Source organism: Protopterus annectens, chromosome 2.part1 (genome assembly GCF_019279795.1).
Source record: "Protopterus annectens isolate FY-2018-M chromosome 2.part1, PAN1.0, whole genome shotgun sequence".
NCBI lineage: Eukaryota > Metazoa > Chordata > Ceratodontiformes > Protopteridae > Protopterus > Protopterus annectens.
This window is the reverse complement of record NC_056729.1, coordinates 563047536-563066502: the sequence shown is the minus strand read 5'-3', so window position 1 is coordinate 563066502 and position 18967 is coordinate 563047536. Positions and strand designations below refer to the sequence as shown.

Sequence of the window (18967 nt, the reverse complement as noted above, 5' to 3'; positions counted from 1 at the left end):
CCATGCCTCTGCCTTTTCAGCTCATTACAACACAGAGCCTCCCTGAGTGAAAAAGACATGCTGTAGGTGGATTGGGCAGTCTAAATTGGCCCTAGGTTTGTGTGTGTGCGTGTATGTGTACCTTCTGTGGAAGGTTGCATGCCAGGCTGACAACTTGACACCGTAAAACTCCACTGCCAGTTGTTCTGTGGACCATTGTTCTGCTGTGGCAACCCCAAACCGGGAAAAGCTGAAAGGAGAACTTGCTGCGAAAAAAAAAAAGCAATTGCTAGAAAATGGAAATAGTCTAAATCAACCATACTAGAGTAGGGAATGTAGTATGAGAGAGAAAAGAAAGAGAATCTTTACAAAGGGTATAGGCAAATTACAGTGAAAAGAAAGGGAATTATGGGAACAATGTGCAGAATAATGTTTGAGGAGGACTGAGGTTTAAGGGAGGGCTGGGATTGAATGAGCTATTTAATATCCATTTCAGAGTGACTGTTTAGAAAATTGTATGTGATGTTCGCAGCCAAAAATATGTCGGTGTGGTTTATTTATATAAATGTACAGTTGCCTATGTCATAAGTGATAATTCGATACAGATCTTTGTTTAAAAAATAGAGTTGGTACAGCTGTTTAAAAAGTCTAATCACTGTCGCTACCAGTAGAGACTGAACTAAGTACCAGGAGTCATAATCCATATGGGTTGTAATACTCCTTAGTTGCTTTTATGTCTCTCCTAATTACCAACTCTACCGTCTCATGTAAGATTATTTGTTATTTAATAGCCTAGCTCAGATGAAAACTCAGTGATTACTCTGATCTCTTGCTCACTGTAAATAACGCCAGCTGTTCAGCAACTGATGTAGTGGCTCATTGCAAACAGTGCAGGCAGTTCATTTGCTGTCAGTTATCAGCCAGATAATCGAGATGCAGATTACATGTTGATGAGCAGTAATATTTCCAAGCTGGTAATTTCACAAATCTGTAGGATCTAGGATCATGAACTCATAATCCTAAAATTATCGCTTATGCTACAAACTTAATCTGTACAGTGCCAGATGTCATGATGTCACAGAATTGCAGAACAAGCAGATATGAACAAATGTAAATCAACAAAAGATTGAAATTGAGTGTTAATAAACATGTATGGCTAGGCAGCCAGAAGTTGTCACCATCTTGGCATCATCTGCTCGAGAATGTTTTGCTACCTTGGCTGTCATGGTCTTGAATTCCAGACACACACGCAAGTTTCAGGAACACTTTCTGGAAAAGTTGAAGGCTAAGGAAAATGGCATCCTTGGTAAGGACCTGAAACAGAAGGTGCTTGATTTATGTAGCCTCTCTTCCCATGAAAACTGACACTACAGAAAATGTGCTTGTGATGCATTGAGTATTATGCAGTTTTGCAACTACCAAATCAATGGTTGGAAGGCAGGCCTGGTTGATGAGCCTGGAGCTGGAGATGAAGTCAGAGCTCATTAAATCATTCCTTCCCCGGACAAAGGACCTCCTTTTCAGACTCTCTGCTGATGAAATATTTAAGAGATTTGAAGAAAAAGGAAAGACCATGCAGTTTGTCCAGCATTTTTTTTTTTATTCCCAAGCTTCAAGCTTTAGAACAAAGTGCCCAGACAGAGCCAAGGTTCAAATAAAATGAAACACAATTTATTTAAAATAGTAGATAAACAAGCGTTTTCGCTCCTGTTCAAACAGAAGCTTCTTCAGCAAGAAAAGAGCGCAAGCTCACCATATTTAAAACTATTGGGTGACGGGTTGTTGATGTCACTCTAATTAAACATTTAAAATGCAAGTGCACCAAAATAAAACATTTAAATTCATATTAAAACCTGTGTGGGTGTATACCCGTATATATACCAATAGTCACACATTTAAGAAAAAGTACAGTAAAATAAGTAGCAAAGGAACACATCGGACTAACTGGTTGGATAAGATAAGTGAGTAACAAAATAAAAAAAGCGCAAGCAATATAGTTGCACACTCCCTAACCAACCTTCAGGTTTTACAAATTTTACCCTTATGTAAAAGAAGTTATATTAAAAGAGATTATATGAGTAGTAATAGGGTAACAACTAATATCATTACTAATCTGCAAGAGGGGCTTATAAAAACAGTAATGAACAGGTAATGCTTAACTAAAACAGTGGAGTCCCTGTTCTGCAAAAGCATGCCTTATGTGAAGGTAAACAGTGCCGTCCATGAGACAGTTAAAGGTTTTGAAACTCAAATGTCTAAACATACTGTCACATGCATATAGGGTTATGAGGGAACTAATATGCAACGACAATCACCTTAAATAACTTCTATACTTCAATATAGATGCTATATTACAATTATCATTGAGACCCGGGTAGGAGAAGGCGTCTAGTTGTAATTGCCACTCTAACTCACGGGTTTCTAATAGTAGGGATTGCGGTCCCCCCCTTTACATCACACTTTACATGGTCAATACCCATGAATTTAAAACTGTGACCGTAGTTATTCAAAATGTGTTTAGAGAGAGCATTATCGCTCCTCTGATTCTTGATGGCATATAGATGTTGGTAAATACGGTCCCTGAATCGGCGATCCGTCTTACCAACATAGAATGCATGACAGCATTCACAAAAGGCCACATACACGATAGATTTAGTGTTGCAATTGATTTTATGATTAATGGTGAACTTCCTCTTGCCCATAGCAAAAGAATTTCCTGCTCGTAAGTGTGTACACCATTTGCAACACCCACAGGTAAATGTACCCTTATGTCTAATCATGAGGTCAACTGAGCTATTTCTCTGTAGCATATCTTTAAGGTTATAACCTCTTTTAAATATGAATGTCGGAGTAGTACCCAGCCTTTCATGTAGTCCAGCGTTAATAATGAAATACCAGTTCTTGCGAATAATTGAGCACAAGAACCCTGAATGTAAGTTAAACGGAGAAATAAAAGCTACAGAGAAATTTGACTTACTGAAAGTAGCAACAACTTCCACGTTGTTGTCAGCAATTAGAGTGGAATTCCCTGATAGCTCTACACAGTTATCGACCAACCCAGCCTGCTCTTTAGGTAAAAGCAGTGGTAAGTAAATTCCTTTCCCTCGTTTCATTGACACTTCACGAATCAGATCGAAAATGAGATCTTCTGGGTACCCACGATTTCTAAACATGTCGGACAGTAGTGAGCATTCTTGATCGAATGCATCGTCTGTACTGCACATCCGAGCAGCCCTGACCAATTGCCCTTTGACAATAGACCGCTTCTGCCTCCAAGGATGGCAACTTGTGAAATGTAGAAAGGAATTACAATAAGTTGCCTTCCTGTAAATTGATGAGCAGAATCTATTGTTATAGTTGTCTTTGACCAATTGGACATCCAGATAATCGATCACAGAAGTTGAAAAATGATGGGTAAACTTCAAAAAGTCAGTTGTAGAGTTCATATGTGCTAATAGGTTTGAGGCATCAACCTCACTCCCTTGAAATAGCACAAACACATCGTCAAGGAAGCGAGTGTATATCTTAGAACACTCAACAAATGGTGGGTAATTGAACAAAAAGTTCTTCTCCCAAAAGGCAACAAACATGTTGGCAACACTGCTACCACATGGGGAACCCATTGCTATACCTTTCTTTTGCAGGTAATGTTGACCATCAAAAATGAAAAAGTTGGAAGACAAAACTATGTCGAGTAGTACTGTAACCAAATAGGTATCATTATTAGATGCTCCGCATTCCCGTAACATGAGTTCAATCCATTCGACAGCCTCCTCGTGTGGTATTGATGTGTACAAGTCAACCACGTCGATGGTCAAAAAATTGAGGCTGCTGTCGAAGGCAGTGTCATTGATCAAGCTCAGGAAGGACCAAGAGTCTTTACATATTTGGGGGATAGTTTTCAGGTATTTGCTGATGATGCTGTCAATAAGACGAGCACAAGGATGTGTGATGGAACTTCTGCCATCTACTAAGGCCCTCATTGGTGGATCAGTGAGGCTTTTGTGAATTTTAGGGATCCCAAACATGACAGGAACCCTAGGGTAGGAGATATCAATGAAGTTGTATGTGTCAATGTTAATCCTGCCTTCAAGGTAGAGATCCCTAAAATATCCTTTGATTCTGTTAAGTGCCCGTTAATTCATTTAACGAAGAAGTTTCGTAAGCAGGTGTATCTAATACCTGTGACATGCGGCTAGAATATTCAGCTTTGTTGAAAATAACTAAACCCCCACCCTTATCTGGCTTGATCACTCTCACTGCTGAACTACATATTTTGTTTAAGGCCATAAGCTGGTCAAAAGAAGTATTCCTACAAGTCCTATCATCTCTCCCTGCTATGTGTAATTGCCTAAAGTCTAATTCACAAGCTTTCTCAAACGTGAATAGAGTAGGGTGTAGGGGAGGATTAAAAGTACTGGGTAACTTTAAACCAGGTACACTACCAGACAAATCATTATTAAAAAAGATATTCAAATTAAGCTTGCGCACAAAAAGCTTTAAATCCATAAGTGTTTTGGCCAGCTTGAAATTATAGTCGGGTACAAAATTCAGGCCTTTTGCCAATAGCTCAGTTAATTCTTCATCAATGATGACATCCGAGAAGTTGTAAATAAAAAAGTCACCTTTTAAATTTGATGACACTGACTGAGTGCGCACATCATCAGTTATTGTACCCAATAAGGAGGTAGCAGCTTCAATCAGAGGGTGAATTAATTCCAGTTCTTGTTCCTCTGAAATCGATTGCTGCTCTTCCCTAAAAAAGGCTTTTGGTGGTTGTTATTATTGTTTTTGTTGTTAAATGATTTTAACCTGTTACTTCTCCGAGGGCCTTGCACGCCCGTCGATACGCCCCGGTCACTTCCGGAGCCTGCAACAATCGGAGTTTGTGCCACCTCATCTCCATTAGAGTTATCCAAGGCAGGTAATTCAGTCTCATCATGAGTGCCCAATCTATTATACTTTTTAAACACATTTGGGTAAGCAGAATTATTCTGATATGCCTGTCTGTCTCTCTCCAATTTCTTAACTTTGTTAGCCTTCAGTTTAACTAGCATAGAATCAATGCTAGTAAATGATCGGTTATAGTCATACTTGTATCTATGAAAATTAATGTCAGCTTTGATGCTGTAATCAAGCTTGGAAGCCTCCTCAAGTAAAACAGAAATGTGTTTAGTGTAATTCCTGATCATTAGTTCCAGTAGTTCAGCCCCTTGTTTGTTAAATAATGTCACCAATTCAGAAAGAAATGCAGAGTCGGAGAATAAACCTGTAGGGGTAAATGAGCTGCGGAGCCCTTTAGGTATAACCCCTTCCTTCAAGCACTGCTGGAAGCAAGAAACGTCCAGTTGAAGTTTTTTAATTTTCAATAATGTGCTATCCAGTACTTTCAAGTTAGTTGAAATGTTGTCAAATATATTACCTTGACTGGAAGAGTCCGTCGCCGGTAAGCCCGATCCTGTAGAACTGCCAAACAAAAATGCAGAAGAATTTTTAGCCCATTCGGCCATGGAGGGCGTCCCAATAAGCGCATCGGCCTCACCAGTTCCATCTTGAATACCGGAAAGCAAGCCGGTGTTAGTGCGAGATACAGGGTTACCACCAGCATTCTTGTTATTGGTGTTATCAGCATTGACTGAGTGCAAAGCCGAACCATTGTTGACCGGTTCGGTTAAACCTGAAGACCCTGCCTCAGGTAAAGCACTCAAGCTAGATTGCAAAGTGCGAGGTGCTTGGCCAGCTGGAATATCCATGTTGCTGTTTCCAGATAGAGAACGATTGTAGTCAATTAAGTTTAGTCCGTTAGTGCCCCTTTGACTAGTACTGATTCTCTCGATGTAATCCAAGCGAGAATTCATAGTATCCAAGCGTTGTGAAAGCGCTACCATCAGCGCTTGTATATTTCCATGATCAGGAAAATTGACCGCACTATTAGTGCAAAAGATGTTAGGTGAACCCGGGCTCGACGGAGCATCAGAAGCCATACTAAACAATTGTAGAATACGCCAAAACTGTAGAACAAACAAAGTGCCCAGACAGAGCCAAGGTTCAAATAAAATGAAACGCAATTTATTTAAAATAGTAGATAAACAAGCGTTTTCGCTCCTGTTCAAACAGAAGCTTCTTCAGCAAGAAAAGAGCGCAAGCTCACCATATTTAAAACTATTGGGTGACGGGTTGTTGATGTCACTCTAATTAAACATTTAAAATGCAAGTGCACCAAAATAAAACATTTAAATTCATATTAAAACCTGTGTGGGTGTATACCCGTATATATACCAATAGTCACACATTCAAGAAAAAGTACAAACAAAGGACAAAAGGACCTCCTTTTCAGACTCTCTGCTGATGAAATATTTAAGAGATTTGAAGAAAAAGGAAAGACCATGCAGTTTGTCCAGCATTTTTTTTTTTATTCCCAAGCTTCAAACTTTAGTAGGAAATCACTCTTTAAAATCTTAGCCTCTCTTTTTCAGGCAGTAGAAAGGCAAATTTCAAAAAAAAAAAAATAGTAAGCCAAGAAAAGGGACGAGTGGCAAATAAAGCATAAGGACAAGCCTGAGTAGCATCAAGGCTGTGACTCTCAGTGAAAGTGGCTATGACTCTGGCTGCTTCGTCCCCCTGTCCAGGAAATCCATCCCAAACCTCCCTGTTCATAAACCACAGTGCCCCTCCTTTCAGATGAGGGGCCATCTGTGTGTGTTTGTAGAGGATTGGCAGAAGATAACTCAGGACCTGTACATCTTGTGTAATCTGGAACTTGGTTACAAACTGCATTTCTTGATCAGACCAAAATTTGTAGTCATCCCTCTCGTTTCAAGTGAACAAACTCATTTAGCCCCACACTTGTTATTGGCCTTTCTAGGACAGGGTGACATAAAAATGGGTCAGTAAGAGAGGGTGGGCAGAAGGTTTTACCTGGGATTTTTTTCTAGTGCCCAGAAAGGAAAGTACCTGGAGACTCATTCTGGACAGTTCAAGGTGAAACATATTTAATAGTCCTAAAGTTCAAAATGTTTACCCTACAAAGCCTTCTGCCTTTTCTTCTCTGTCAAGCCTTCATGGCCTGTCACCTTGGACCTAACAGATGCCTACCTCTGTGTTCCAGTAAGACTCTCAGAAGGTTGGTAAGGTTTTGAAGCATGTAGATCCCAGTACCGGTTCACCTTCTTGCCTTTTGGCATGTCTACTGTATCCTACAAAATGCTTGGCTTCAGTTAACTACCTTTTCCAGGACAAAAGGAGTGTACACATCTACCCTTACCTGGATGACTGCTTGATATAAGCAGGCTCAATACAAGAGAATCAGAAATCCTTAGTTTATTCTGGCATGTTTGAAGCACCTAAGTATCTTCCACAGCCTTACAACGTCTCCACTAACCTTGCAAGGAAAATTCCTAAGGGCCTTGCTGGACTGAAAAGTAGAATGCCTTTATGCCTGAAGACAGGGTCATTTTCAGTCATATTTCCTCCAAACCATGTTAGAATGGGATTCTGTCAAAGCAAGGAAATTCCTCACAGTCCTGATTTATACAGCTTATTGCATGCTGGTGGTGCTTCTAGTATTAGGCTCGATCTGAGGAAAAATGGTACCTCAGAAACGGATGTCTGCATTCCAGTCTTGGGTTCAGCATTCCCATTTTGCCTTGTATCAAAAAAAGTGATAGTGAAAAAGCCAGGGGCACTTTTCAAGCTGGACCAGAGGGATCTATACACATACCACAACTGTGGTGCCTTTGGACAGTGGGAAAAGGCTGTCAGGAGCTGGGAAATGGAATAACTTTTTGTAGATAGTTGCCCCCCCCCCCCAACCAGAACATATGGTGCCATTCCCAGTATACTGAGTCAGCTTGTGAGTTTCTGCTTCTGCACACTCATGATCTCTGGTTAGAATGCATTGTGGAATGGCACTTCTTGGGCTTCAGGTTGCAGGAGCTTTAGTACCTCACCTCCTCACAGATGAAGTTCTTGAGATGGAATTCTACTAATATCCTTTCCCCCAGTGTCTGCCACTCACTGCCATCTGTCACAGGCAGTCTTCTATAGTGGTCACTCATTGGACCTGGTAATCTGGGCCATAGTCATGAAACCTTGACGGTCACTGATGTAGCAGTGAAGGAAAAATTATTGAATGTTGTGTTTAAAAATAACTGTATTCTAAACATTCACCTCACAGATTTAACTTGTTAATTTTGTTCATTCCTTTTTGATGTCAGGCCCTTCCAGTGAACCATGTGAAGAATGCTCTCATGAAGCCTTACCTGCTGTAAAAGAAAGGCCACCTGAGGAGGTTGAAGCTCGATTAGCAAAGCAAGATAAAGAAGAACAGGAGAAGATTACAGGTATGTTCTCTTTATTCTTGCCTCACAGTAATGGAAATTATTGTTATAAGCAGTCTGTGGGTGATTAGTGCAAAATTGATATGTGATGCATACCTTTGAAAAGGCCAGGGAGTGGAGTTTGAAAAGTATGTGACTACCTACTAATGGAGAGTTTTTTTACTCTGATTGGAACAGTAGAAGCCAGAGTTTGGTGATCATCTCCGATAGCTGGTAGACCTGTCAATGTGGAAAGGTTTCAGTGTGTCACATGTCTCTTTCATTTGAGGGGGGAGGGTTAGTTCATGGTGGTTGAGAGCTCTTTGATATGAACGTAGTGGTAGTTGGAAGTGCATGGGTACAGTATTAGAAAATGTTAGCGGGAGCTTCTCCCTGAGCACGCTCACCTTGCTGCACTTCTGACTTCCTGTTAGTATAGATTCCTCTCCATCCATCTCAAACTGGCACTGAACACTTGGAGATTACTTTTAAGATAGCATTCCTTGGAAGAGAAGCACACTGGAGACCACTTGATTGCATACTATTTAAGATGAGACAGTACTGCCTGGCTTTGAGTATTTGACTAAGTTGAGCTGGGACTATAGTATTGTAGTAAAAACAGTTTTGATGTTTGGGAACAATAGTCATTTGCAGTGCAATGCATTGGAGCATTGTTTCTGCATTTTGCAGTTACCATAGTGTATTCAGGGATGCAGTGACTGTACAGTATCTATTGCAGTTTATACCCAAGATGAGAGCTTTACCTTTCCCACTGCGCTTTCGTTTTTAATTGGGTGGGCAACGTACAAACAGGCTATCTCAAAAACTTGTTCTCTCATATGAGCAGAGTAAATCCATGTTGAATTAACGAATGGGGCTGCAAGTCCCTTTTTATACATTTATCTTCTGATGACTGGTACAGTAGAATTTACAACAAAGTTGGGGTGAAATCCCAAAGATGGATCTGCCTCAAAAAGATTTATGATGCAGTTTTTTATTGAGAGTTTGGTCCACTGCTGATGATGCAGTATTTGTGTGTGTGTGGGGGGGGGGGGGGGGGAGGTGACTAACACTAACCAGTTGTTTACACTAATTCAAGAAAGTAAAACTATTAAGGTGCAGGTGCAAGCCTGATCAAAGCATTTGGTAATGAATTCCTTTAGCAAATGTCATCGCTGTCTTTAAAAACAAAGTGTATTTACAATTAAGTACAGTTCTGTAATAAGACATATCATCCAATGCTAAGTAGATTTTCCTTGAGTCTTGATTATGGCAACATTCATTTTGCCTGTATGTGGCGTTATTTTTCACTATGGCTACATTAATCCCTACATTTCCCAGGATATGCTTCTGAACACTTAATCTGCATTGAATATTGAAATACCATTGAAGCCACCTCAGCACTCAATCTTGTTTAATTACCAGTGTATGTCCATGCTCAGCAACTTCCATAGCCTTTTCTTATCTTTTTTTTTGGTTGATGTTTCCACTGTTAAAATCAGCAAAAAGTCATCCATGACTGTTGTATTACTCTATTGCAGTGCTGTAAACTCCACCACCCCTTAATCAGTTTTTTCCCTTTGTACATAACATTTCCTTGTCTCTTTGCCCATTTGTCAAGTATTGTATCAACCAACGTCCACATTTTTCATTTTTTTCCATTACCACTTTGCAGATGAACTCTGTCAGTAACATCTTGATTAATACACAACTTCCACTTCATAAATACCATAACTTTTGTGCATTCAAGTTTCATTTGCTTCATACACTTAGCTAGTTTATAGTATCCTTTTGCCTCGATCAGAATGTTGACTTTTTCACCTGGTGTAACCACCAGGGAATACAGAAACATTCTGTTCATTAATCATGCACATTTCTGGCATATATCCAGCCGTAATGTCGTAAGTCACTAAAGCACCATTAATCTGACCAATTAACTCATTTTGTGGCATACATTTGCCACTTGTGTTTACTGTCAATCTCCATACTGTTGTGTGCCCATGGGCCTACCAAGACAGATGTCATAATTTCCACTGCCTACATGACATTTTGGGGTATCTTCCAAAGTAACGCAATACTGCTCAGCTTTCAAAGACTTGCTCTCCCCTCCATCTCTCTCTTCCTGTGGTGCAGGAAGCAAATTCTCAGTCTTTTTCTGCCATCCAAAGAAGAAATCTCTCTGACTGTTCACAGAAGCCTATGCAGATTTCTCCTACATACTGTTCAGATGAGCTGTATTTGGGGACCCCTTCCTCTCATTTTATTATTAGTTTTATTATTCTGTATTTTTTTTGAAAATATTTTTTCTGTCAGTGTTTACAGTAATTCCTGTGGGAATTTGTGCTTCTAGCAGTGTTTATTTGGATATGCCTTTGACAAATACTTGTTTTTACTGTTTCTGAGGAAACTTTCAGTACTTCTGTCAGGGGTGCTGTGTCGCTGTGTGTGTGCGCTGTTCAAACTAATGTCTCGTCTTCACTGTTACTCTATTTTCTTCTTCTGAGAGGAACCTATTGCAGAACTTGGATTTTTCAGCGTTTCCTCATTTACTATATTCATGACTCTTCTCTGTGTTGTATATTGGATCATGATTTTACCGTAAATGGGTTTGAATATACTGAGGAGATTGTAAGAAAATATAGTTTAAATTTTTATTAAATGTTTTATGGCAGTTTAAAGTGGATAGTGTCCGGAGCTAATTTTTTTAACACTGTTTATTTTTGTGGACATTGATTACATAGGTGTTTGGACTTTTTGCACTGGAAATTCTTTAACCTCTGTCAGTTGCAAAGGAATTCTGAAAACTTTTCAAACGTTTTTGTGATAGTAGCACAGTGTGGCAGAATGTAGCTATGTGGGAACATACTTCGTCACTTGAAACTTTAACTTTTATTGTGATACATTATCTAGTACTTGTCAGTTTATTACTTGGCTGGTGTTCTCTCCTTTGAGTTGATGGATCCTAGCTCTGGAAGCCCCCCCCCCCCCCCCCACCCTGTGAAGTCAAATCCAGTTGCACCTAAAAAGAGAGATAGAAAACAATACAAAAATATATACTCTAGTCTATTGCTGGGGTGTGCAATTAATTTTCCCAAGGGGTCACACAAGAAACTGGGACTGTGTTAGAAGGCTGGACCAATAGGCTGAACTCAATTCTGCTCCACATTAATTTTATTTGTTTATAAAAAGCAGTAAATTTGTATGGTTCTGATTAGCTGCTACTGGTCGATGTTAAGATTAGGCTATAAAAATGTGAAACAGGCATAGTAAACACACCAACAGTACATCACTATTTAATTAATGTAATCAGCAGTCACAGGAAGCATTTTGAAAATGTGCATGTTTTTGCACTGTTTCAAAGAGCAGCATTAAATTAACTTTATACAAAAAGTAATGTCTGCTATTGCAATTGTTTGTAGCCTAATTACTTCATTTGCTGTTTTTTTTTAGTCAATGAGAGAAATCTAGTCTGTCTTAGGCTTGAACAAGTGCACTGAAGTCGAATTGAATGTCTGAGCATACCTCTCAACTGTATGGATTTTTTGCAGAATGCCCAGATTTTTCCCTCATAATTTTGGCATGTTTTCCATAAAGTTGTGGTTTTCTGGCAAATTAGTAGCAAATCATTTAAGACTGAAGTTAAAAAAAATAATGACAAACATCTGAATTTCAGACTTCATACCATTCAGAAAATTCATGCTAATTTAAAACTTGTTGTTCTGTCAACTTTCTAAGTTTGTAAAGAGCAATATTTAAAAATTGTCCCTATTTTGGGCCTATGTCCCTAAATCCAGCAGTGATACTGACTTAAAGTGCTCTGCCAGTAGTGTATTACACTGTAGGTCAGTGAGTTTGACCTGAACATTACTTGGGTGCATTATCCACAGTGCAAGTGAAGGGAAAATAAATCATGTGCATTTCACTCTCAGCTGTTTTGAAGTCTTTAAAATTGCATTGTAAACTCACCATGCAGTGCTCCTAACATGGATGAGTAACTGCGAAGGTGATCACCTGATGGTGTGGCCTCTTTCAGTGCTCTGATGTGGGTGAGAATGTTGCTGTCCAAATGGCTTGAAAGAAACTGCAATTTTCTCATGAAAGCCTTCACCAGGCTGTACATTTCATGTGCAGAGAGGCCCTTGCCTTGCCGTTTGGTATTTAGTTCATTAGTGCAGTCACATCAACAGCAAATGCAATATTATCTGCCAACCAGTCAACATCTGAGAGTTGTGGGGTGTCCTTGCCTTTCCTCTCACAAAACTCTCGAATCTCTGCTCTTGGGTTCCATACTCTTAAGCACTTTGACCAAGCTGAACAATCTGACAGCTGTGTGGTAGCCTATGTCATTCATTTTCATGCTCCTCCAAAAGTGCAATAAACTGTCTGTGATACAATGCTTTTGCCCTGATTAAGTCAACTATTTTAGTTACAACATCAATAACATAGTTGATTTTTAGCACAGACTTGCACAACACCTCCTGATGTGTAATACAATGCAAAAATACCAGTTTCTGTTCTGGAATCATTTCAGTCAGTATCATGCATCCGCTTCAAAAGTCTGACACTTTTTCCTGTTAGATTTGGACAACCATCAGTTGTTAACCCCTGCCAGTTTGTCCCATTTCAGTCCAAGCATGCATTTAACTCTGTGAACAAATTGCTCCCTGTCAGTGCCCCTTTCATTGACCCCATTGTTGCCAGGTCCTCCATAATCTGTCTTTTGTTATCTCACATACAAAGATTTGGTGGCATCTTCTATCAACACGCTTTACAACAAAAGGAAGAAACTGTTGTCCAAGGGTAAAAAGGAAAAAATTCCTAACTGGAAAAACTCCTCCTTAGCCTCAACAAACAAATTAGATCACTAGTGAAAACCTCCAAAACCAATTATGAATCAAAACTAGCCTCTGAAACAAAGGGAAACCACAAAGCTGCCTTCACTTGCATCAGGAACCTCCATGGCAAAGCCTAGGTTTGTTCTGAATTTGTACTTAACATCATCACTTACACTAAACCTGTTGACTTAGCCAACCTGCTGGCAGGTTCAGTGCAGACTTTGTCCCCCCCCCCCCCCAAGGCCCTTTCAACAGCCCGATATTTGTCCCACACCTCACATTTCCATAGATTGTGTTATAGGCCCTATCCAAGGCAAAGAATGCATCTTCGATGAAACCTGATAGTATCCCAGGCTGTATTCTGCACCATCTCCAGCAAAACCTGGCTTCGCCGTTGAACACCCTATTCAACCACAGCCAAAGTATAGGCTTCATTCCAGCAGAGTGGAGAACTGCCATTGTCATCCCCTTGCACAAAGTTGGTGCCACTACTGACCCTGAAAACTATTGCCCCATTAGCTTGACAACTCTGATCTGTAAAGCCATGGAGCGTATTATGGATCTCATAAACAAGGACATAGGCAATCTCCAAGCACTTGAACCCACCCAGTTCAGATTCATCAAGGGCAGAGCTTGCCTGTTGAACCTGGTTGACTTGTTTGAGACAGTCACCAACGCCCTGGAAGAGGGAAAGACCGTGCATACAGCTTACCTTGACTTGGTCAAGAGCTTTGATAGAACCCCTCACTCGGGCATCATCGCAAAGCTGACACAACTTGGCGTAAATCCCTATCTCATCAGGTGGGTGGCGAACTGGCTCACCAACAGGACCCTCAAAGTCAAAATAGATGCCTCCACCTCTGGCAACAGATCTGTCACTAATGGAGTTCCCCAGGCATTTGTCCTGGGATACCTACTGTTTGGTATCTACTCTTAAAAGATCCAGGCAAAGACAAAAGGCATGTGGATGACTGTAAGTTGGGTGCTATCACTGACTCCCCAAATGATGTTAACATACTGCAAGAGGGTCTCGCAGCAACCAATGACTGGTGCCAAAGTCATGGCCTCAAGCTAAATGCAGAAAAATGTATCATATATTCAGCAAAAACACAGCCCCTACTGATTACCACATCAACGGCACCCCCCTAAACAACACTATCTGTGGTGAGAGACCTGGGTACTCAGGTTGATAACTATCTCACATTTGACCATCATGTAGCGGCAGTGGGCAGAAAAGCCTTGTACTTGGTTTATCTCATAAGTAAAGGGATTGCATCCAGGGAAAAAGGAGGTTATTACCTCTCTGTACTCCTTCATTAGACCAATAATTGAGTATAAATCCCTGTTTGGTATGTACCTCTCCAAACATGTGCTCCAACTGGAAAGGCCATAGAAATACCTCACAAAAAGAATCCATGGCCTCCAATACCTGTCCTTTGCGGGCAGGCTATCACTGTACTCTGTATTGTACAGATTGGTTAGAGGTGATCTGTGTTTTGCCTACAAGGCGATCTCGGACCCTGCCCTACTAGAGATGCTCCATATCCATAAGTCTAACTCCTCCTGCATTACCCACTCGAAAGGCCTGAATCTAATGTGTGATAGCAACAAAACCTGCTGGCGAGACAGAGATCGCCCCATCTCTGGAATAGACTTTCCATACACGTCAGAGTACCTCTCTGACCCTCTTCAAGCGCAACCTTGATGAGTGGCTGAAAAACTACAAATTTGCCCCAAGAGTTCCATTTGTGTCCTTCATTAACAGGGGTGACAGGTGCTGACTGAGGTTTCTTTTTGGGGATAAACTCTTGGCTAGGCTTGTAAGGGCCCCAGGTCCTTTAGTATAGTAACCTCCTATGATCCTATGGGTAACTGGGCTGTGTCACGGACATCACAGCTCTTGTCCAGAGTCGAGGAGAAAAAGTCAAAATTGTCTGCTTTGTTTTGCAGCGGAAGCTCCAGATTTCCTGCGCTGTCTTCGATCCTTCTTGTTACGGTTCACCTGGAAGGGGGGGGGGACACATTCTCAAATCTTCTATTTTTCTCATGGGATATTAACGCTACAGCATCCACTAAACACGGTGATGAATTCACTTTCACAGACTGGCTTCTTTTTGCAGTTTTGTGTGATATCACAAAGCTGGTCTTGACTGCTCCATCCATGGATGTATAAAACTTTGGTAAAAAGTCCTTGTTGCTTTTCCAGCTCAGGCAGCAAAGCTTCAGATGCTCGCTCCCACTCTGCATCAGTCAAGTTGTTATATTTCTCTGCATGTTTAGTCCCATAGTGGTGATTCAAATTGTAATCCTTAAACACAGCAATCTGTTCTCCACAAACTAAGCACACGACTTTACCTTTGGTAAATAAATAGAAGTCTATATCTTGTTAAAAGCTCTACATTCTTTATTAATCTTTCCTTTTTCATGTGAGCTGACATTTTCTGAGGGCTAACAGCTGCTAAAATATTCCACACTTACTTTTAATCCACTCTTGTCCAAGCAAAGTGTGCAGCTCTGTAAATAATTATAATAAATAACTTAATGTACCAATAAAATACACAAAAAGTTCTTTTGGAATAAGTCCCTGGACTAAATCATAATGTGCATGCTGTACTAAAACACGTGAAGTCTTTCTCTGCCCACTCAGAAGCCTTTTTAGAGAATTGTGATGAGGATAATCAAATCATTCTGTGTAACTCACTAATATGTCACTTTTAAAAACTGTACCGTAGTAATTCTTCACCTGTCCGGGTACGTTACTGCCCCAAGATAGAGCATTGGAAGTTTCAACAATGGTAAGCATAGCAACTAACCTTCCCTTTCCTCTGACCTAACTTGTAGCAGCTGTGAAACCAGACCAATGATGCACCCCTCGCACCTCCCATAACCCCGCCTATTTATTCCCCTCTCCAGCCCTCTCTTTCTGTTCCTTATTTCTTCATTCTGCCGATATATTTTGCTTTTCTGTTAAAATAAAATAGTCCTAGCAGTCAATTATCCAAACTAATTGGGACTGAAGATAGTTGAGATAATCAAACACTTCAGATAATCAAACATACAATTGAACCAGGTAGAAAAACTTCTGAAAATGCTGTTGATGAACATTAAACAAGAAACTTAAAACAAATTTACTGTAAGTACAAAACGGTAAATTATGTTACTGTAGTAAAATATTTATCAAACTGGATAATCAAACATATAATTGAACCGGATGAAAAAAAACCTTCCAAAAATTGTTTTTTTTGATTAACATTAAACAAGAAAAATAAAACATTTACTGTAAGTATAAAACAGTACCGTATATGGCTAGGCTTAAAATGGCCCAAAACGGCGGTTACCCTAGTACTGTAGTAGTCTGTGAACCTACTGTGTTTGGATTGAATTTAAAACTTGTTTTAAATTTTATAGCACAAACACTGATAGACATTTGCTAAACAAAGCAGTAAGTCTTACAGTGAAAACAGACTTGGCATTAAAACTTCTCTGCCCTTGAAACTCCCTGTCATTGAAACAGCATTGAAACTCTCATTCAAAGAAAATGCATCTGGCCAGTTGTGGATAAAGTTTACCTTTGGACTGTTTTTCAGTCATAGGCCCCTTGCGCATTTTTAGACCATGCATACATGAATACACCTTCCTGATTATATTCCCTGTATAATACAGCACTGATTAGAGCATGTTTTAAGCAATGAAACAAAGTGTATGAACCAAGAATGAAAAAAACTGCCCAATTCAGAACATTTAGTCAGTAAAAGTCTACTCAAACTCATTGCAGTCACAGTATCAGTCAATGCACAATATCTACAGAAGTAAGTCACCTGAATTAATCCCACATTAAAGAGATCTGTAACTGAAGACTGCAGCATCTACCCCCTTTAAACTACAACACAGTACGATATCAGCAATCAAGCTACATACAGTGGGAGTAGAACCCACAGCCTTCTGCATCAAAAGCAAGTATACTACCTGTTGTGCTGCTAATAATGCTGTTAAATACTTAGCACAATAGTGATTATCATTTGCTAAACAACAGTTGCACATTGAAAACAGACTTTGCATAAGCAGCACTAAGCTTCTCTTCCCCTGAAGCTGTCAGCTCCTTGTAGAATGCACTTGACACACAACCATATCTGTCAACTTTGTAGTATAGGAAGTCTGGAAAAAGGCAAATTTTATTGGGGGGGGGGGGGGGGGGCAAAGGCTCAAAACCAGGGACACATTTTAAATATTGCTTGTGCATAATCTTAGAAAGTTGCTAGATGCTGGTTTGGTATGATGGAAGGACCACCCTGTACGTTTCATTGTGAACTTTTGACATAAAATGGCTAAATCAGCCAAGATTTTACTGAAAAGAATCTGTTTTGATATATAACACAGGTAGTTGCCACCCAAATGAATTAGTAATGCATCAGGTACCCTACTAAAGGTAAGCAAACTTTTGCTAGATTGTTTCTCAGTGGTGGTAGGGGTAGAGAATTCAGGTCCTGCTTCTTGTACCTAAGGTACAGGGTTTGAGCCTGAGCAATAACACTACCCACCAGTTATCTCGAAGGGGGGGGGGCATTACACACACACACACACACACACACACACACACACACACACACACACATGGATTCAGTGCAGCTAAATTCCCCACTCCCTTCAGAATTAGACTATGTGAAGCAGCGAACGTGAAATTCCATGTGGTAGGAAAGATGCATGTACAGACACAACGGTTGGTTTAGATAATTCCGAGATGCACATGTACAGATGCAGTGGGGTTCAGATAATTCCAAGACAGTCTGCGGGCTGGTTAGGGACAGCCAAAGGGCTGGATGTGGCCTGGGGGCCATACAATGCCCAGGTCTAGTGTATGATTAGTAATTCTGTCAGGGCTACTACTCAGCCTGCAGACCACTTGCATCTTCCCCAGTCTCCCTTTTGTGCAGCTTTGCTGGCCGCTATGGAATGGGGGTAAGATGTACTCTTTGGGGCTGTTACAGTACCTGACACAGGTGTGGGAGAAAGAAATCCTTTAGGTGTAGGAGTAGTCTGGAGAATGAAACCCCTTGCCCGACAAGTACTCTTCCCAGATATTTTGTCTAGTAGTGAAGTTTTCAAGAAAAAGAAACAGAAGCTTCATCATATAGCTGATGATTAGATTATAGTTACTGATGTGGTTTCTTTGGCTTAGAGTTTTCTGCAGCCAATTCTTTTGGTTGTGTTCTTATACAAGGCTTGAACTAGTTTGGCTAAATACCTTTATTTCAGAGAGTGATAAGGATTCTGAGGAGGACAGTGGTGATTTCTTTGATACTGAGCCCAGTCACCGATTCTTTAGGAGGTCACCCTGAGCTTAAGTCCAAACAAGTGCTCATTTTACCTCAGATTGCTAAATTCAGTGCTAAATTCAGTGATGCTTTTGTTTGGGAGCAGTCTGGAACTACCCCAGAGCTAGGCAGCATCCTAGATGACCTTGTAGAGGATGAGGTGTCCAATTCTGTAGCTGTCTCCTCCCACCCCTTACTGGCTTTAGAAGATGTTTGTAAAGCTGCCTGCAGGACACCACTATCTATTTCAATAGTCCCTAAAAAGGCTCAGAGAAATGTAGTCTCCTTGGATATGACGGGTCTCTTCTCATTTGAATGTTGATCCAGCTGCCTGCTCGTATAAAAAGTAGTTGGCTTCATCTATTCCAGTGCCCTGATACAGGGGAAAATAGTTAAATCTTCAAGGGAAAAGTATGTCTTTGTCAAGTAATATATCCTTTTGAATGTTAAAATATCAGGGCTATATCAGGAAATTTGTTTTTTTACAGTGTGTATAGAGTTTGGATTTTGCAGAGCAGAAGTC

General features: G+C 40.3%; 1 protein-coding gene across 1 annotated transcript in view; it reads left to right on the top strand.

Moving 5' to 3' along the window:
• Positions 1–18967, top strand: part of IMMT (inner membrane mitochondrial protein) — a 1103717-nt gene that overhangs the window by 321041 nt on the left and 763709 nt on the right. Inside the window, exon 6 of the mRNA XM_044062331.1 lies at positions 8196–8321. Within this exon, the coding sequence (XP_043918266.1) occupies positions 8196–8321 (126 nt within the window). The remainder of the gene's footprint in view (positions 1–8195; positions 8322–18967) is intronic.